General features: G+C 36.1%; 2 protein-coding genes across 2 annotated transcripts in view; one reads left to right on the top strand and one right to left on the bottom strand.

The window, feature by feature from the left end:
• The first annotated feature begins 17,576 nt into the window (after nucleotides 1-17,576).
• LOC139890818 (protein DMP3-like) lies at nucleotides 17,577-18,361 on the top strand. Its single transcript, XM_071873733.1, has one exon. It carries the CDS (start codon nucleotides 17,685-17,687, stop codon nucleotides 18,336-18,338), a length of 654 nt encoding a protein of 217 aa, XP_071729834.1. The 5' UTR covers nucleotides 17,577-17,684; the 3' UTR covers nucleotides 18,339-18,361.
• Nucleotides 18,362-19,367: 1,006 nt separating this feature from the next.
• The window catches only part of LOC139890817 (uncharacterized), a 144,155-nt gene continuing 143,095 nt past the window's right edge, over nucleotides 19,368-20,427 (bottom strand). The window contains exon 3 of the mRNA XM_071873732.1: nucleotides 19,368-19,554. Coding sequence (XP_071729833.1) covers nucleotides 19,387-19,554 — 168 coding nt within the window. The 3' untranslated portion in view covers nucleotides 19,368-19,386. The remainder of the gene's footprint in view (nucleotides 19,555-20,427) is intronic.

Below are 20,427 nucleotides of genomic sequence, written 5' to 3'. Positions count from 1 at the left end.
TAAACCTTTATTGATGAAATAAAGGTTATGGTTTGTTTTAAAATGAATGCAGTCTTTGAAAAACGTCTCATATAGAGGTCAAAACCTCGCAACGAAATCAATTAATATGGAACGTTTTTAATCAATAAGAACGGGACATTTCACAGGATGTCCATGCTGGACATGGCCAGGGCTTTACAGATTTACACTCCCGCTGAATTACTATCACCTGATTGTACAAATTTGATTTATCATGGTGAGAGGGTAGATAGAAATTTTGACGCTAACGCCATCTGGAGGCGTATGTCAAATTTTAATGTGTTTACGCGGGGAGGAAGACACTCCTATTTAGATATTAATAAAGCCGAGCTTCGTATAATACATAGATTCTTAGAAAACTCGATTACAAAAAGAGGTAACAACAAGGAGAAAATAACCATACACGATTTATTTTACCTTAAGTGCATTCGAGACACTAGAGGCTTTGTTAATATCCCCTAATGTGTTGGTTTTTATCTGTCCAAAATGGTGGAAGGTATACAGAACGGGGGAATAATAGGAGGAGGTATTTTTGTTACTCTCATTGGAGAGTATTTAGGTGTAGATAGGGAACAAGGGGGTCCAATGATGGTGGTTAGAGAACAGGACGAGACTTTAGGTTTGCAAGTCTATCAAGGTGCAAAGGTATTGACTAGGAGACGCAATCAGGCAATACAATATCAAGGCAACCATCCACAGGTGGAAAGGGGTTCGGATAAGGAGATGGAGGAAGCGGATGACATTAGGGATAGTGCTACTGACGTTTTCCAGCGTATAGATGAGGTAGAAATGACTAACGAGGCTAGACATCGTCAGTATGAGCAGTGGCACGCTGAGAATGTGTACGAGAACTCCAGGCAACGCCAGCATGATAGATGGCACTATCATTAGCATCAGATCATGAGCCAGCTATCATATCAGGTACTGCATAACTACGTCCCGACTCGACCTGCTTATTATCCACCACATCAGCCAGATATGCGACCACCCTTTACCTTGTACAACCCTAACCAAGCCTATCAGGACACCTATCACCAACCATGGAACCCGAGAGATGACATGAACTGGAACCCCTATCCAGATTGATATAGTTCCGTTGGTGATTTCTATATTTTTATTGTTTTTACCTACTTATGTTTAAACATATGATATTGTGATACTTTTATGAAAATGTTCACATTTTTATTATTTTATACTAATATTTCATATTTGATTTAAAAGTGGGATATTAAGTCCCATTTTAAATTATCATGCATGTATATATTTGTATGTTTGTATATTGTCAATTGTACAAAACATGGTAGAACAGCGCATTTTCAAAGACTGGCATTAAGTTCAGTAAAATCTATTAATTTTGACGACAAAATGCAAAATATATGTGAAATAACAACAGACGGAATGAACAAATAAAGTGCACCATTTATCATTCAAAGCATACAACAATATGTTTGGAAACTTTGATAAAATTTTAATCATCTTTTTTACGCTAATCACCCTCAATAAATTAAATTGTTACTGATTTCTTGCAAATGAGGGCATTGCAAGATCTTAAGTGTGAGAAGGGGTTAAATTCTTTCGGATTTTTAAAATTTTAATTAAAACACTTGGTTACCATTAAAAATACTAGTAACGCAGTAGTTGTATTAGAATCTAGTGCTCTCTGATAATAAAGAACAGCCCTAGTCTTATATACTGACTACTAAATTCTAGTAAAAAAATTTCAAAAATTAAAAAAAAAAAAAAATGATTTCAAAATCATGTTTATACATATTTATGAACGATAAAACTAGGTGTTAACACCGAAATTATTGTTACCTCGGAAAGGACATAAATTGAGAAACAACCCAAAATGTTAGAATTCATTTAAAATGGAATAGAGGAGAATAAAAAGGCAAAGAAAGAAAAATAAAAGCCAAGTGTGGGAAAAATTTAGCAAGTTATTTAGAACATATATCACATATTTTTGTACAAATAATTGAAGATACTTTTGTTTTGGACGATATTAATCAGTTTTACCCAGTTTATTGTAATATAAATGGAATTTAAAAGGAAGTAAAGTCTTCCGAGAAAAAGACACGCGTTTCTTGATTTAGGTCAGGAAGTTGTCGTCCAGACCAGTTGTAGAGTCTACGAAAAACCTTGAAAAGTTTTCTCGAAAATCAGCTGGAAATCCACGGACCTCAGCATCAAACAGGGTCGCCAAGTGGTCAGACTTATCCTAACCGTGAGAGGATCTGTCTCGTACAATGGGGGACACCGTGCAAATTAGCTTATAAGACTAATGAATCAGATCTCCAGAAAGGATAATCTCCTTAAAGATCAAAAATCAGCTTTTAAGACTGATATTACTCAATCCTTGAGATTGACTTTTAAAGATTGAGAATTACAAACTCATGAAATTCGATGATATCTAAACTCGAGCTTTGAACGAGAAAATATTTTGATCAAATTACAAACCGATTTGTTTTCTGAAAACCCTATTTTCAATGCGTTCATTACCATTGAATGTAAAATCCTAAGAATTCATCGGAATTCATTAGGTCACCTGAACCAAATCGGGTGTCAACCGTAAGAACGGTAGTTGCATAGCATGATCGAAGACAGGACCTTGTGCCAGACCGAAAAACTATAGAGTGATCTTTACTATTGCTCATACAAAGGATAGTAATTGCATCCGACACGATATAGACCATAATCAAAAGCATGTCACGGGACATGGCCTTAACAGTTGCTTGTTCAACGCTTTCCTTTACAACTGGATGGTAGTTTACCGAAAAGTAATATACGGAGCAAGTAAACTAGACGTGTTGCTTTCCTAATACAAGGTTAGCAAGTGGTTGACACAAAATCGCAAGTTTTGAGCTAAAATTTTAAAATCTGAAACCCACAAAACCCACAAAAACAATTTGCAAACACCGGTGAAGAGTTATTCCGGAAAACTTATCTAGGATAAAAGCTAGATTGAATTTTCAAAAGATCAAAAGTTTTCATAAAGATCCAATTTCCTTAAAGGTTCTAAATTTTCATAGTCATGTGGGACTGTAAACCACAACGTTACTATCATTGTTCATACCGCCGTATAGAAATCACTGATGTACAAAGTGTGAAGAATAAAGAAGTGATTCAAGTATATTTATATTCAAGTTCTATATTGCTTGAGGACAAGCAACGCTCAAGTTTTCATAAAGATCCAACCCAACCCGTATTCCATACGATAAATTTTTTTTTTTTATACAACACATTTACGCGCCAATTAAATGTGTAAACCATTTCACACGTTTCGTTAAAACATACATCAAGTTTAGTGTTTACAAAAGGCACGAAGGCCATTAATAAATGTGATACAAGTTTGACCTACTACAAATGATAGTTTATAATCCAAACGACACATGAGCATGGTTTGGGACTAAACTACCCAAAACATTAGGCCAACTTCCAAGCTTCAACAAAACATCATCAAGGGCCACTTAATGCCCGATAACCCCTTTGCCCTTATCCGTACCTGCGACTAAAAAGATAAACAACGAGAGGGGTAAGCTAACGCTTAGTGAATGCAATAATTATACACGTACATATATAATATACTTACTTGCAAACATTTAAACACATACCGCATACATGCTAGCAACACAATTAGCTTATCATCTCAATTATAAACTATAAACTTCCAATATCACAAGCTAGCAATGAAATAGCATATATACAAACCGTACAATATAATATGCTTACACTACAACACAATAACCATGGTTAACCAATCGTACAAGGGATGGTACTCGAATTTCCCATTGGTGTTCATAACATCCATTAGTGTACTTAGCACCTCGTATCACTAACCCCCGGGTGGCATCTTAACACCTCGATACTTCACCCTCGGGTGGCATCTTAACACCTCGACACTTCACCCTTTAACATGGAGTGGCGTCTTAACACCTCGACACTTCACTCCTAGGTGGCATCTTAACACCTCGATGCTTCACCTCGAGTGGCATCTTAACACCTCGATGCTTCACTCGTCACGTGAAACGTGGTGTCTTAACACCTCAACACTTCACATCTCACGCTACCACAAATAAATATATTATATACCTACGCATATAATTATTCCACTCACCTTAACACTTCGGTGGTGATTTAAATGCTTCCGAAGGCTTCAAAGCAAAGTACCTAATTACATAAGTACACATTCGATTACACAACTAGTGGAATTAACCACATTACACTTACTTGAGCATTTAATGACCCAATTCGCATTAAATGACTCAACCATACCAAAACCGCCCTTAAATGGCCAAGACCCGACTTTAATCACTAAAGCTAGTAAATTAAGTCTACTAACATCAACTAACACAAACTTAGGTTAATTCATACCCATTTCACCCAAACTAGGTCAACTAGCCCATTTTGGATCCATTTAACACTTTCACTACCAAACTTGTCAAACATGACCCAAATAACATCTCTTTCAACTTTAACAAGGGTGTTAGTGACTAAAAACGCCATTTAACATTTATAACCCCAAATCATAAGACCAAACCCTAGGTTATGGCCATTTGGGTTTTCTTTCCTCAACACAACCCAAGTTCGCCCATTTTAACCCCAAATGGGTCACATAAGTTCCAAATGAACAAAACCCTAGCATAAACTAATTAAAACTCAAAACTTAGAGTTAGAACTTACCGAGACTATCAACACGTAGCTAGAGACACAAGGAACAACTTTAATTCTTGCTCCAAAGATCAACCCTAAATCCTTCACTCTCAAATCTTGCTTTTAATTCAATTGGGTTTTAAGTTTTGGGAGAGAAATTGGAAAGAAAAGAGAAAAGAAATAAATGAAATGGATGAGTGGTTGGGATTTAATGCTCCCATCTGATTTATATGCGAAATTACCAATTTGCCCCTTGAAGTCATTCAATTTGAGCTAAAATCGGAGTCAGAACTGCAGAGTTGTCGCGGCGCGGCGCTATATGTCGCGGCGCGACATTACGAAGGAAAAACAACCTCTCTTAACCCACTTTCTGAACCTGGTTCGCTTGAAATGCCGCGGCGCGGACCCCTTTGTCACGGCGCGACACATAAGGGGAAAATCGACCCTTCTTAATCCAATTGCTGATCTGGATTTGTTTTATATGCCGCGGCGCGGCCCAATGTGTCGCGGCGCGGCCCAATGTGTCGCGGCGCGGCATTGGCCGTCACCTGGACACTTCGACAACCTTAAACAAAATTTGATTTTATTTAATTCGTACACTTAAATCTCGCTTCCTATATTCGCCTAACCTTCAACAATAGTCTCATAAGACTTAACGCTAACAAAGCCCATGTATAAACTTGTATTCGCACACATTATCAAGTATATATATATATATATATATCTAGACATTTACGCATAGTCTAGCAAGTTACAAACGTACAATGATTAAGTATGTACCTTTCAATATGTACGGGAAAAACGGGATGTTACAACTCTCCCCCACTTGAATCGGAGCGCGTCCTCGCGATCCAAGCCGCATGACAAGAGGGAAGATAAACCAACACAAATTCTTCGGGCTCCCAAGTAAACTCAGAACCTTTACTACGACGCCATTGAACTTTAAAAGTCCTAACCTCTTTATTTCTCAACCTTTTGACCTTCTCATCGAGTATAGCAATCGGCTTCTCAATATACTCTAACCTATTGTTTAGCTCGATCTCGTCTAAAGGCACCCATGAAGAATCATCCGCAAGACACTTACGGAGATGGGAAACATGAAATGTATTATGGATCCCCGCAAGCTCTTCGGGTAATTCCAAACGATAGGCAACTTCGCCAACACGAGCTAAAATCTTAAAAGGACCGATAAACCGAGGAGCTAACTTTCCTCGTTTTCGAAACCGAATAACACCTTTCCATGGCGAAACCTTAAGCATCACCATGTCACCTTCTTGAAATTCGATCATTCGTCTACGTTTGTCAGCATACGACTTTTGTCTATCTTGAGCCTTTTTCAAATGCTCTCGAATCATATCAATCTTGCTATTCGTTTCTAAGACCAAATCGGTACTCCCGATTTCCCTTGACCCACTTCACCCCAACAAATCGGGGTTCGACACCTTCGCCCATAAAGCATCTCATACGGTGGCATCCCGATACTAGTATGATAACTATTATTGTACGAGAATTCCACCAAAGGTAAGTGCTCGTCCCAACTACCACCAAAATCAATAATACACGCACGTAACATATCCTCCAATGTTTGATTTGTACGTTCGGTTTGACCGTCCGTTTGAGGATGGTACGCCGTGCTCAATTTTAATTGTGTACCCATATCTTCATGAAACTTTTCCCAAAACCGAGATGTAAAACGGGTATCTCGATCCGAAATAATAGATATAGGAACCCCATGTCGAGAGACCACTTCCTTGATAAACAACTTAGCCAAGGTCTCCGACGATATCGCTTCTTTAATGGGAAGAAACAAAGCACTTTTTGTCAATCGGTCAACTATAACCCAAATCGAATCGAATTGGGTTCTCGCCGTTTTAGGTAACTTTGTAATGAAATCCATGGTAATGTGCTCCCATTTCCATTTCGGGATTTCTAACGGTTGTAATTTACCATACGGCTTTTGGTGTTCGGCTTTTACTTGCGAACACGTGACGCATTGCTCAACATACTTCACAACATCACGCTTCATGCCCGGCCACCAATAATCTTTCTTCAAGTCAAGATACATTTTCGTCGCGCCCGGATGAATGGAGTATTTTGACTTATGTGCTTCATCAAGTAGCACTCGTCGGTAATCACCTATCTTAGGCACCCACACCCTTCCTTGGAAGGACAACAAACCACGCGAACCCATAGTAATAAACTCCATTTGGCCCACGATTCGCTCCGTATGCTTGTTGTGAACATAAGCCTCTATTTGAATCTCACCAAGCTTTTCAAGAAAATCGTTGGTAATAATCAAACGTAACGACCCCACTTTTATCGCCGGATGTTGACTCTTTCGACTCAACGCATCCGCGACCACATTCGCCTTACCCGGGTGATAAAGTATCTCACAATCGTAGTCTTTCACCACATCCATCCACCTACGTTGGCGATAATTCAAATCTCGTTGATTAAAGAGATGTTTCAAACTCTTATGATCCGAATAAATCGTACACTTGACACCGTACAAGTAATGGCGCCAAATTTTCAACGCATGCACTACCGCCGCCAACTCAAGATCATGAGTCGGATATCTCATTTCGTGTTCTTTTAATTGTCGAGAGGCATAAGCGATGACTTTACCTCTTTGCATTAGAACACACCCGAGTCCATTTAAAGACGCATCACAATAGACCGTCATGTCTTCTACACCTTCCGGCAACACTAACACCGGAGCTTGACACAACTTCTCTTTTAACAATTGAAAAGAAATTTCTTGCTCGTTCTCCCAATTAAATCTCGTGTTCTTTCTCGTCAACTTCGTCAATGGAGAAGCAATCTTAGAAAAGTCTTGGATAAACCGACGATAATACCCGGCCAATCCGAGAAAACTTCGGATTTCCGTAGGCGTAGTCGGTCGTCCCCAACTCTTTACCGTCTCTATCTTCCCCGGATCTACTTGAATACCGTCCATATTCACAATATGGCCAAGGAATTGAACTTCCCTTAGCCAAAATTCACATTTTGAGAATTTTGCATACAACTTCTCCTTCCGCAACGTCTTTAACACACACCGCAAATGATGTTCATGTTCCTTCATACTCTTCGAATAAACGAGTATGTCGTCAATGAACACAATTACCGACTTGTCCAACATAGGTTAGCACACTCGGTTCATAAGATCCATGAATGCCGCTGGTGCATTCGTAAGACCAAAGGGCATAACTACAAACTCGTAATGCCCGTAACGCGTTCGAAAAGCCGTCTTCTCTATGTCTTCCTCACGGACCCGCATTTGGTGATAGCCGGACCGTAGGTCGATCTTAGAGAAATACGTTGCACCTTGAAGTTGATCAAATAAATCGTCAATTCTAGGTAATGGATAACGATTCTTGATCGTCACTTTATTCAACTCACGGTAATCAATGCACATACGCATACTACCATCTTTCTTCTTCACAAATAACACCGGAGCGCCCCATGGCGAAGCACTCGGTCGAATAAAACCCTTCTCGAGCAACTCTTGGGTTTGATTTAACAACTCTTGCATTTCCGTTGGTGCTAAACGATAAGGAGTTTTAGCAATGGGAGTAGCTCCCGGAACCAACTCAATGCGAAACTCAACCTGTCTTTCCGCCGGAACACCCGGTAACTCATCCGGAAAAACGTCTTCAAATTCATTAACCACAGGGATTTCACGAATGGTTGGTGGCTCATCACGAGTATCAACAACATGGGCAAGAAAAGCCATGCCACCACTAACAAGGAAACGACGTGCCCGTGCAAAAGTGCATATCGGTACAAGTCTCCTTCGCTTATCGCCATGAATAATTAATTCTCCCCCACTTGGGGTCTTCACCCGAATGAATTTATCATGGCATGCAATATCGGCTCTATTAAGATCGAGCCAATCCATACCAATAACAATATCAAAATCACCCAAAGTCATCGGAATAAGATCGATCTTAAACGTTTCGGAACCAAATACAACATTACAATTCTTACACACATCAACCACTAGTGCCGTCTTGCCATCCACTATTTCAACTTCTACCGGATGACTTAACTTAACTAGCGGTTTATTTAACTTAGGCACAAATCGAGGCGACACAAAGGACAAATTAGCCCCACTATCAAAAAGTATCCGTGCCGGATTAGAGTTAACTATGAAAGTACCTGAGACGACTTCATTGGATTGCTTGGCCTCATCATTGGTCATCAAATAGTTGCGACCCCTAGCCGTACCCTCCGCCTTCTCTAGATGCTTAACATTATCGTTGCGCAAATCGGGACACTCCGGCTTCTTATGCCCTTCTTTACCGCAATTAAAACAAGTGAGCTTGTTTCCGGAAGATGGTTTTGGACAATCACGAGCCATATGACCCGCTTGCCCACAATTATAGCACGTAAAAGTAAAACCACCGGAAGCGCCCTTCTTCACGCTATTGACACTTTCGGAACTTTTCTTGTTCTTTTTGTTCGAAAAGTTTGAATAGCTCGAACCTTCACTTTTTCTCTTGCCAAAAGTAAAACCACTCTTTCTTAAGATGAGCGACTCGAAACCTTTGGCCATGTCAAACAACTCATCAAAGCTTTTCACTACGTTCACACTAATCTTATCTTGATAGTTGTCATTCAAGGTTCGATAGAAATCTTCCTTCAACATTTTATCATTCCCGACGTACTCCGGGCAAAATTGGGTCTTGGACAAAAACACGGATTTGAGAGTGTTCAAATCCATCGACCCTTGCCTCAAGGAACGTAACTCGTCCTTAAGCCTAGTAAGATCGGCCGAAGTTCGGTATTCCTTGAAAAATTCGGACTTGAATTCATTCCAAGTGAATTCCATGCATTGCTCTTCACCATAAACTTGGAGCTTTGCGTCCCACCACAACTTGGCATCGCCCCTCAACATACTACACCCGTACCTTGTCCTCTTATCGAGAGGACATTCACAAGTACGGAAGGCCCCCTCCATATCGGAGATCCAACGGGCGCTCTTAAGAGGATCTCTTTCACCATCAAAAGAGGGAGGTTGAGAGTCCTTGAAATTCTTATAGAAAAAGTCCCGTCTTCCCACATTATCTTCGCGAAGAACGGCCTTAACTTGCTCCTTTACCACATTGACTAATTGCTCGTCAATCGTATCTAGGAACATCTTCTTAACGTCCTCGAGAAAAGCCTCATGATGCCTTTTCAAAATGGCCTCAACCTTGGCCGTAAACTCGACTTCTTCACTAGTACCTCCGCCGTTGATATCATGCCCGTTTCTCATCTTCATTCTATAAGACGGAATAGATTAAACAACGAGACGAAAAGGATTTAACACATAAGTATATACATATACACCACACTACCCCATCTTTCTCAACAATCGTCGTACATCGCTTGTTTGACACGATTTGAACCCGTAACAATGGTAGCTAATCATTGTTACGCGAGCACGTCGCATTAACTCGCTAGTACAACGTCTATCTTGCTTGACGATTGCTAACACCACACAAAACAATTAGCGCAAGGTTAGTTCACATAAACCTAAGCACTAATCAACTCCCGGTCCGACCCGTCTCCTACAAGTCCCGCATAACGCGCATACACAATAAAGTCTAAGTCTAGGCGCCTATCTCAAGTCGCCTAAATCCCTTAGACCATGCTCTGATACCACTTGAAACAACCCAACCCGTATTCCATACGATAATTTTTTTTTTATACAACACATTTACGCGCCAATTAAATGTGTAAACCATTTCACACGTTTCGTTAAAACATACATCAAGTTTAGTGTTTACAAAAGGCACGAAGGCCATTAATAAATGTGATACAAGTTTGACCTACTACAAATGATAGTTTATAATCCAAACGACACATGAGCATGGTTTGGGACTAAACTACCCAAAACATTAGGCCAACTTCCAAGCTTCAACAAAACATCATCAAGGGCCACTTAATGCCCGATAACCCCTTTGCCCTTATCCGTACCTGCGACTAAAAAGATAAACAACGAGAGGGGTAAGCTAACGCTTAGTGAATGCAATAATTATACACGTACATATATAATATACTTACTTGCAAACACTTAAACACATACCGCATACATGCTAGCAACACAATTAGCTTATCATCTCAATTATAAACTATAAACTTCCAATATCACAAGCTAGCAATGCAATAGCATATATACAAACCGTACAATATAATATGCTTACACTACAACACAATAACCATGGTTAACCAATCGTACAAGGGATGGTACTCGAATTTCCCATTGGTGTTCATAACATCCATTAGTGTACTTAGCACCTCGTATCACTAACCCCCGGGTGGCATCTTAACACCTCGATACTTCACCCTCGGGTGGCATCTTAACACCTCGAAACTTCACCCTTTAACATGGAGTGGCGTCTTAACACCTCGACACTTCACTCCTAGGTGGCATCTTAACACCTCGATGCTTCACCTCGAGTGGCATCTTAACACCTTGATGCTTCACTCGTCACATGAAACGTGGTGTCTTAACACCTCGACACTTCACATCTCACGCTACCACAAATAAATATATTATATACCTACGCATATAATTATTCCACTCACCTTAACACTTCGGTGGTGATTTAAATGCTTCCGAAGGCTTCAAAGCAAAGTACCTAATTACATAAGTACACATTCGATTACACAACTAGTGGAATTAACCACATTACACTTACTTGAGCATTTAATGACCCAATTCGCATTAAATGACTCAACCATACCAAAACCGCCCTTAAATGGCCAAGACCCGACTTTAATCACTAAAGCTAGTAAATTAAGTCTACTAACATCAACTAACACAAACTTAGGTTAATTCATACCCATTTCACCCAAACTAGGTCAACTAGCCCATTTTGGATCCATTTAACACTTTCACTACCAAACTTGTCAAACATGACCCAAATAACATCTCTTTCAACTTTAACAAGTGTGTTAGTGACTAAAAACGCCATTTAACATTTATAACCCCAAATCATAAGACCAAACCCTAGGTTATGGCCATTTGGGTTTTCTTTCCTCAACACAACCCAAGTTCGCCCATTTTAACCCCAAATGGGTCACATAAGTTCCAAATGAACAAAACCCTAGCATAAACTAATTAAAACTCAAAACTTAGAGTTAGAACTTACCGAGACTATCAACGCGTAGCTAGAGACACAAGGAACAACTTTAATTCTTGCTCCAAAGATCAACCCTCAATCCTTCACTCTCAAATCTTGCTTTTAATTCAATTGGGTTTTAAGTTTTGGGAGAGAAATTGGAAAGAAAAGAGAAAAGAAATAAATGAAATGGATGAGTGGTTGGGATTTAATGCTCCCATCTGATTTATACGCGAAATTACCAATTTGCCCCTTGAAGTCATTCAATTTGAGCTAAAATCGGAGTCAGAACTGCAGAGTTGTCGCGGCGCGGCGCTATATGTCGCGGCGCGACATTACGAAGGAAAAACAACCTCTCTTAACCCACTTTCTGAACCTGGTTCGCTTGAAATGCCGCGGCGCGGACCCCTTTGTCGCGGCGCGACACATAAGGGGAAAATCGACCCTTCTTAATCCAATTGCTGATCTGGATTTGCTTTATATGCCGCGGCGCGGCCCAATGTGTCGCGGCGCGGCATTGGCCGTCACCTGGACACTTCGACAACCTTAAACAAAATTTGATTTTATTTAATTCGTACACTTAAATCTCGCTTCCTATATTCGCCTAACCTTCAACAATAGTCTCATAAGACTTAACGCTAACAAAGCCCATGTATAAACTTGTATTCGCACACATTATCAAGTATATATATATATATATATATATATATATATATATATATATATATATATATATATATATATATATATATATATATATATATATATATATATATATCTAGACATTTACGCATAGTCTAGCAAGTTACAAACGTACAATGATTAAGTATGTACCTTTCAATATGTACGGGAAAAACGGGATGTTACATACGATGGGCAGGATATTTATAAATACTAATAATCGTTCATTTAACCGGACACGGGAATGGATTAATAGTCAATGGACTCATTAAAACAGGGGTGGATTACATACAAGGACACTTGGTGTAATTGTTAGTAAAGTATTAAAACCTTGGATTGCACACAGTCGATAACCTGGTGTAATCATTAACAATGTATTAAAACCTTATTACAGTTTAAGTCCCCAATTAGTTAGAATATTTGACTTCGGGTATAAGGATAATTTGACGAGGACACTCGCACTTTATATTTATGACTGATAGACTGTTATGGACAAAAACCATATGGACATATCGAATAATCCAGGACAAAGGACAATTAACCCATGGTAATAAAATAAAATCAACACGTCGAACATCATGATTACGGAAGTTTAAATAAGCATAATTCCTTTATTTTATATCTCATCGCACTTTTATTTACTGTCATTTTATTTATTGCACTTTTAATTATCGCACTTTCAATTATCACATTTTTATTTATCGTCATTTAATTTACGCTTTAAATTAAGTCATTTGTATATTTAATATTTTACATTAGGTTTTAATTGCGACTTAAGACATAAAATCGACAAACCGGTCATTAAACGGTAAAACCCCTCTTTTATAATAATAATAATATTACTTATATATATATTGATACAAATATAGTTTAAAATAAATATAGCGTTAAACTCAGCTAGCTCCCTGCGGAACGAACCGGACTTACTAAAAACTACACTACTCTACGATTAGGTACATTGCCTATAAGTGTTGTAGCAAGGTTTAGGTATATCCATTCTATAAATAAATAAATAACTTGTTTAAAATTGTATCGTATTTAATAGTATTTCGTAGTAAAATTAATAACTATTTCGTATACACCTCGCAAAACATCATGAATCATGAATTTAATACATATGCTATTGAGATAAGGTATATGATATGCATGTCGTTGGAAAGCTGGCGAAAAATTAATAACTTTTCATTTAGAAAGCGTATGATTTCGATGAACGGATTAAAAGATATAGTCAATTGAATTATCTATAATTTTAAGTATTATTGTTAAAATGATTATTATTATTACTATCGTCATTATTATCGTCAGTATTATTATCTAATTATTATTATTATTATTATTATTATTATTATTATTATTATTATTATTATTATTATTATTATTATTATTATTATTACTATTATTATTATTATTATTATTATTATTATTATTATTATTATTATTATTATTATTATTATTATTATTATTATCATTATCGTTATTAATATAAGGATTATTAGTAAAAATTATTATTGTTATTATTATTATTATTGTTATTATAATTAAGGTTATTATTATTATTATTATTATTATTATTATTATTATTATTATTATTATTATTATTATTATTATTATTATTAGTATTAACATTAATATTATTATAATACTTATTAGATCATTATCATTAAAAACTAATATTAGTATCATCTAATTATTATGATTAATATTATTATCATTATTATGAATGCGATATAAAGAGAACTAAAAGCTATTAAACAAATCAATTAGAAAATAATGGGTATGAGTATCGTGATGAAATTAAAATATTGTAAGATATTGATTTAAGAGAAAAATATCGATTTCATTATTTTTATTATTATTATTATTATTATTATTATTATTAAAAATATCATTTATATTAAAACCATCATTTTTATTAAAATTATCATTTTTAATAGAAAAATCATTGTTATTATAAAATATCATTATTATTACCATTTTAGTATTATTAATAAAATGAGTATTATTATTATTATCGATAGTATTAAAAAGTATCTTTATGATTAAGATTATCGTAATTGTTAGAAAATGTATTCATTAAAATTATCATTTTATGAATATTATTAATATTATTAATAACAACAATATTATTATCACTGTTATTATCAATAACATGATTATACTAATATTATTTATTATTAAAAATTATTATTATCATTAATAAACTTAAATAATGTTATTATTATTATTACTATTATTAAAATATTAATATTATTATTATTACAAAATAATACAACTTTTGTTCATTATTATTATTATCAATATTATTTTATCAAATAAATATGTGATACAAAGATATTTTTACCACACGTAATATAATTATATTAATAATACATACCACTATATTTTTATGATATTAAGTGAACTTTATAAATTTTATTACTTAAAATATATAAAAGTATATTTTTTATCATATATAAATTTTAATTTATTAATAAATGACTTGTATTAATTACTCAAATAAAATCTGATAAATATATTTAAATATATAAAACAACTATATTTAAATTATATAATAAACATGTATAAATTTTGAAAGTCATTTTGGGATAAGTTGACTTTTGTTGACTTTTGCATGATAATCTCGAGCATTAGGATTGTGATACACTATGACCTGACCAAGCTTGTTAGACATTTATTTGACCAACATATACTAATATAGGTTCGTGAATCCGAGGCCAACCTTGCACTTGTGCAGTGCCGTCATATGCATAATTGCTACGAAATACAGTATAGTGAGTTTCATTTGCTCCATTTTTAAATGCTTTTGCAATATATAATTTTGGGACTGAGAATACATGCGCTTCTTTTATAAATGTTTGACGAAATAGACACAAGTACTTAAAACTATATTCTATGATTGAATCATTATACCGGATATCACCCTTTTTAGCTTGGTAGCCTAAGAATTTCGTAACAGACCCCCAAATTGACGCGAATCCTGAAGAAAGATCTATAGGCCTAACAAACCCCATCCAAGTTATGGATGCTTTAGTACTTCGATTTTATATACAGATGAGTGTACTTGTATATTTGGGGATATTCTAGATGCATTTTGTTAATGTCGGTTACCAGGTGTTCATCATATGAATAATTTTTATACAGATGAGTGTTCCTGTATGATAATTTTTGCAGATGAGTGTTCATGCAGTTTATATATAAAAATGAAATCTTGTGGTCTATTAAAATGATGGAAATGATTGATTACGATAAACTAATGAACTCACCAACCTTTTGGTTGACACTTTTAAGCATGTTTATTTTCAGGTATTAAAGAAATCTTCCGCTGTGCATTTGCTCATTTTAAAGATATTAGTTGGAGTCATTCATGGCATATTTCAAAAGACGTTGCATTCGAGTCGTTGAGTTCATCAAGATTAGTAATAAGTCATTCATAGTTTGGATATATTATGAGATGGTATGCATGCCTGTCAAGTTTCGTTGAAATGAAAGTTTGTCTTTTAAAAACGAATGCAATGTTTGTAAAATGTATCATATAGAGGTCAAATACCTCGCAATGTAACCATATGTTATTGTATTCGTCCTTATGGATTAGAACGGGTCGCTTCATTCACTTTAAGCGTTTACGATAATTGGTACAAATACTAACGTTTTGGAATACTTATTGACCAAGAAAAAAAAAACATTGTTGTTTGAACCAAGGATATCGGGTGGATAAATAAAAACATTGTTGTTTAACATTATAAAATCATACGATTTTATAGTTTTATCATACCGTTAATTGATATAACATTTTACGTTTCAATTTAGTTTGATTAGGATAGGAATCCCCTTGCAACGCACGGACTCTTAAATCTAGTAAATATTATACTACATATGAATCATGGTTGTAAGTCTACCTTGTATTTTTTATAAGAAATATCTCAATCTCAATCATAAAAAACTTTACTATTATATTAACACACGCAAGAGGACAACATTTCTTTAGTCTTTACAATGATCACAACCGGTAAGAAACATCATGTTACGAACTAACCTTATAATATAGAGAGTAAGTTATTTGATTATATACCACCATGGAGTACGTTCATTGACCAAAACAAACAAATGACCGTAACAATATTAAGCCTTCTCCGATTTTGAGTTGGCATAGTGAAGGATGTATTGTGATTGTGAGGACTTTTTGTGTAAAGGTTATTACAAGTCGTAGTTTGTTTTAAATAGAAATGTTTCAAGAGATCAATTCGAAAGCGTGAATTTGCGGTCAAGAAAGAATTGCGTATCTACCTCGGGTTCTTTTAAACTCGTGGATCATGATGACGATTTATATTAAAGTACACCATTCAACATTTATTTTTAACGGGTAAGGTTTACAAGAAGCGTGGTTTTGCGGATTCGGGAAATGGTGGTTCTCGTGGTTCCTCGGTTTTGACAAAACTTAATATGATCGGCATGGCTTTCGTGGTTTTTGATAATATGATGACGGGTATGGCCGAGAGTGAACCGGATATGGTTAAGTCTACTGATACCCCGCACCCTTCAGTTAAGATTAAGAATCATCAAAAGCGTAAGGAAAAAGTGGTTCAAGGTGCCGAAATGGCCAAATTCGGCGTATTCATTAAGGACATCTGAGGTACATTTATTGGTTTCACTTTTCTTGTTTGGTTGTATTCTTAGATTTTGTAACTCGTTGTTTCGGTTGCTTTTAATCTTGCTTAGTTTCGGTTATGGTTAGGTGCGGCTCGGTATAAATAGTTTGTAGATATTGCTTTATAGGTACGAGCCTCGTCAGGGTCCTCTTTTGTACTAGTTGGATTCGTTTTCTTTTCGAAAACGTTTTATGTTGCTATAAAGTTGTCGTTATTTTCGGGAAAAAAAATAAAAAATAATATAACACATATTGACAATAAACAAAGACACGTCTCCATGTGAAAATGAAAATAAGTACTGTAGTATTGTCTGAATTATTAAACTAATTATTCACAAATCTTGAAGTCTGTTAAGTTAAAAGTACAAACCTTTTGTCCCATTTGCTACGAAAATACCTAACCCCACGTTATACATATCTATCTCTATATATGACTATATAAAAGTCTTCCTTCCTTATTCTCTTATCATAAAAACATCATTTCAATTTTCAAGTACCAATCAAAAACCATATATTTTCAACTGTTTCTTTCATCGCTTTTGTCGACGATACCCTGTTTTCTGATAGTACTACCACACAAAATGTCTCTTAGAGCTAGACCGGTAACAAACAGATCCTCCTACTCCGATGACGAGGAGGATCACAACGATGCACCCGAAACCCCTAAACCGACCCCACCACCACCCACTCTATCACAATGGGCTATATCACAAACACTAGCAAGTACAGCTCAATTAGCCAACCTTTTACCAACCGGCACCCTTTTAGTCCTTCAAACCGTAACACCAATATTCACAAATCACGGTCAATGTGACACCGTCACACGACCACTCACCGCTATCCTTCTCATCTTCATAACCGCGGCTTGTTTTTTAGCATGTTTTACTGACAGTTTCAAGTCATCGGATGGTCAAGTGTTTTATGGTTTTGCAACGTTTAAAGGCATGTGGGTGTTTGATTCTCAAACTGCAGCTGCTTCATCGTCCGGTTTACCGGATTTGAGAAAGTATAAGTTGACTACAGTTGATTGGATTCATGCGTTTGTGTCGGCTTTTGTGTTGTGGACTTTGGCTATGAGAGATAGGAGTGTGGTTAGTTGTTTTTATCCAAAACCAAGTCATGAAGCTCAAGAGGTTTTGGACATTGTTCCTTTAGGACTTGGTCTGGTTTGTAGTTTGGTGTTTGTGATTTTTCCTTCTAAAAGACATGGCATTGGCTACCCTGTAAGCTATTGATCCAGAAATTATGAATTGTGACACATATTAGCATCATAAGTTCTAAATTTATTAGATAAGTCTTATTTGACTATTTAATGTTGTGGTACAATGTTGTATACATGGTTTTAAGAAATAAGTAAATATATTTATATGACCCCTATATCTTGTTTTTTCTTCTGTATCAAGATTTATAACATGATTTTTTTATCTTTAGATTTTTAAGGGATTTAAATTAAATACATTAAAAGTTTAGATCTAAATAAATTAAATTTTTGTAAGTAATGAAAAAATGAATAGAATAAAGATGGTCAATACTATGATCAAGTTTGATAATGGCTTACTGGCTTAGTTATAACTGGCGGCTTCAATTTTCTAATGGAGTAGGTAACAAAGAAACTATAAAACCCCACCTCATTACGTAATGTGTAATTGTGGGTTTGTTAAAAGAAACCTTTTTTTATTACTTCATATTAGAAGAATTATAAAAAAAGTGATGATAATAATGAAGTGTTGGAAGGATAATTGGAAAATTGTACCGACATGTGTTTTGTATGTTAATTTAGTGCGTGTTTAGATTTTGGGCATGAGGATGGGTATGAAAATGATAAAATTGTTTAAGAATAAATAAATATAAATATATAAATATAAATAACTTTTTAAAATGGAATCAAATTTTGAAATTGAAGGTTTCAAACCCGTCCAATAGGGATGGGTTTAAAGTTTTCCATTCCGTTGGTCATTCAAATCGATATCAATAGTGATACCTACAAATTTGACTTGTCTGGTCTTGATACATTATTAGTACCAGTGAAATACTTGATAGCTGTCTTGAAGTTCGAAACTTGATTAACGACAACAAAAGAGAAATCTTGTGAATAATAACCTGTAAGAATAAGATTATGTGCACAAAAACCTAAAAGTGAAGCGACTGAAGTTTAAAATTCAGCGAAAAACTTAAACATGTGTTCACGTTCTATGTTAACGATGCTAAATCTAGAGGCTAACGATCATTTTGATGCGGTTATTGCAACAAACAGAGGTATATGAAAAGTTGTAACATAAAAAATCAAGTCATGGCCGAATTATTTTTGTTTTCCTCGAGCTGCTGCAACTCAGCTAGTCTTTCGGCCCATGCTCTGTCCCTGGCAACTGCAGCCATCTTTCGTTCGATCCTTTGAATTTTCTTCTTGCGGTTGGCTTCTTGTAACTGAGCTTTATGTTTCTTCTTTTCTGCCTGTGGATCATCGATACCAAATTCATATAAATACACGATTGATGCTGATTAGGGGCGAGAAATGGGTGCGTACCAAGAGGTAAAAAATCTTGGTTTGGTAACTTGTCTTCAGGATATAATAAACACTAAAGGTCGCAATTTAGAATTTATCTATTTATGGTTTAAATTGGGTCGCGTTTGTTGAAATGTAATATAGATGAGTATTATTCTGAATGAGTGACCAGTACATGTAAAAGGCTATATATAGCCAAAAAACCCTAACAATAAATAATGGGCTGAGCCCAACAAACATAATACATGGACTAGAATAATATGGATAAATAATATAGTTTAACATCCCCCCGCAGTTGGAGCGGGAGTACGCCGGACGCTCAAACTGGATCGAAACTCATCAAACAAAGCGAATGGGAGACCTTTAGTGAAGATGTCGGCAAACTGATATCCGGACGGAACATGTAGAACCCGTACCTGTCCTTGAGCAACTAGATCACGAACAAAGTGAATGTTCTCAATATGCTTGGTCCGCAGGTGCTGAACCGGATTATTAGATAGGTAAACCGAGATGACATTGTCACAGTATACCAGAGTGGCTGAGGTGAGAGGACAATGAAGCTCTCAAAGAAGGTTGCGAATCAACAAGTCTCGGCAACCGCATTAGCAACCCCACGATATTCTTCTTCGGCACTGGAGCGAGAGGGCGTGAGTTGCCGTTTGGATGACCATGAGAGAAGGTTGTTACCAAGAAAAACACAATAGCCGGAGGTAGGTCGTCTGGTAGTGGGGCAACCTGCCCAATCAGAGTCAGAGTAGGCAACCAAGGTGGTGGGAGAAGATGCATATAACTGTAAACCAAGCTCAGTGGTTCCTGAATAT

The sequence above is a fragment of the Rutidosis leptorrhynchoides genome, chromosome 2 (assembly GCF_046630445.1).
Source record: "Rutidosis leptorrhynchoides isolate AG116_Rl617_1_P2 chromosome 2, CSIRO_AGI_Rlap_v1, whole genome shotgun sequence".
Lineage (NCBI taxonomy): Eukaryota > Viridiplantae > Streptophyta > Magnoliopsida > Asterales > Asteraceae > Rutidosis > Rutidosis leptorrhynchoides.
The sequence above is the reverse complement of the archived record's forward strand: the minus strand, read 5'-3'. Positions and strand labels throughout refer to the sequence as shown.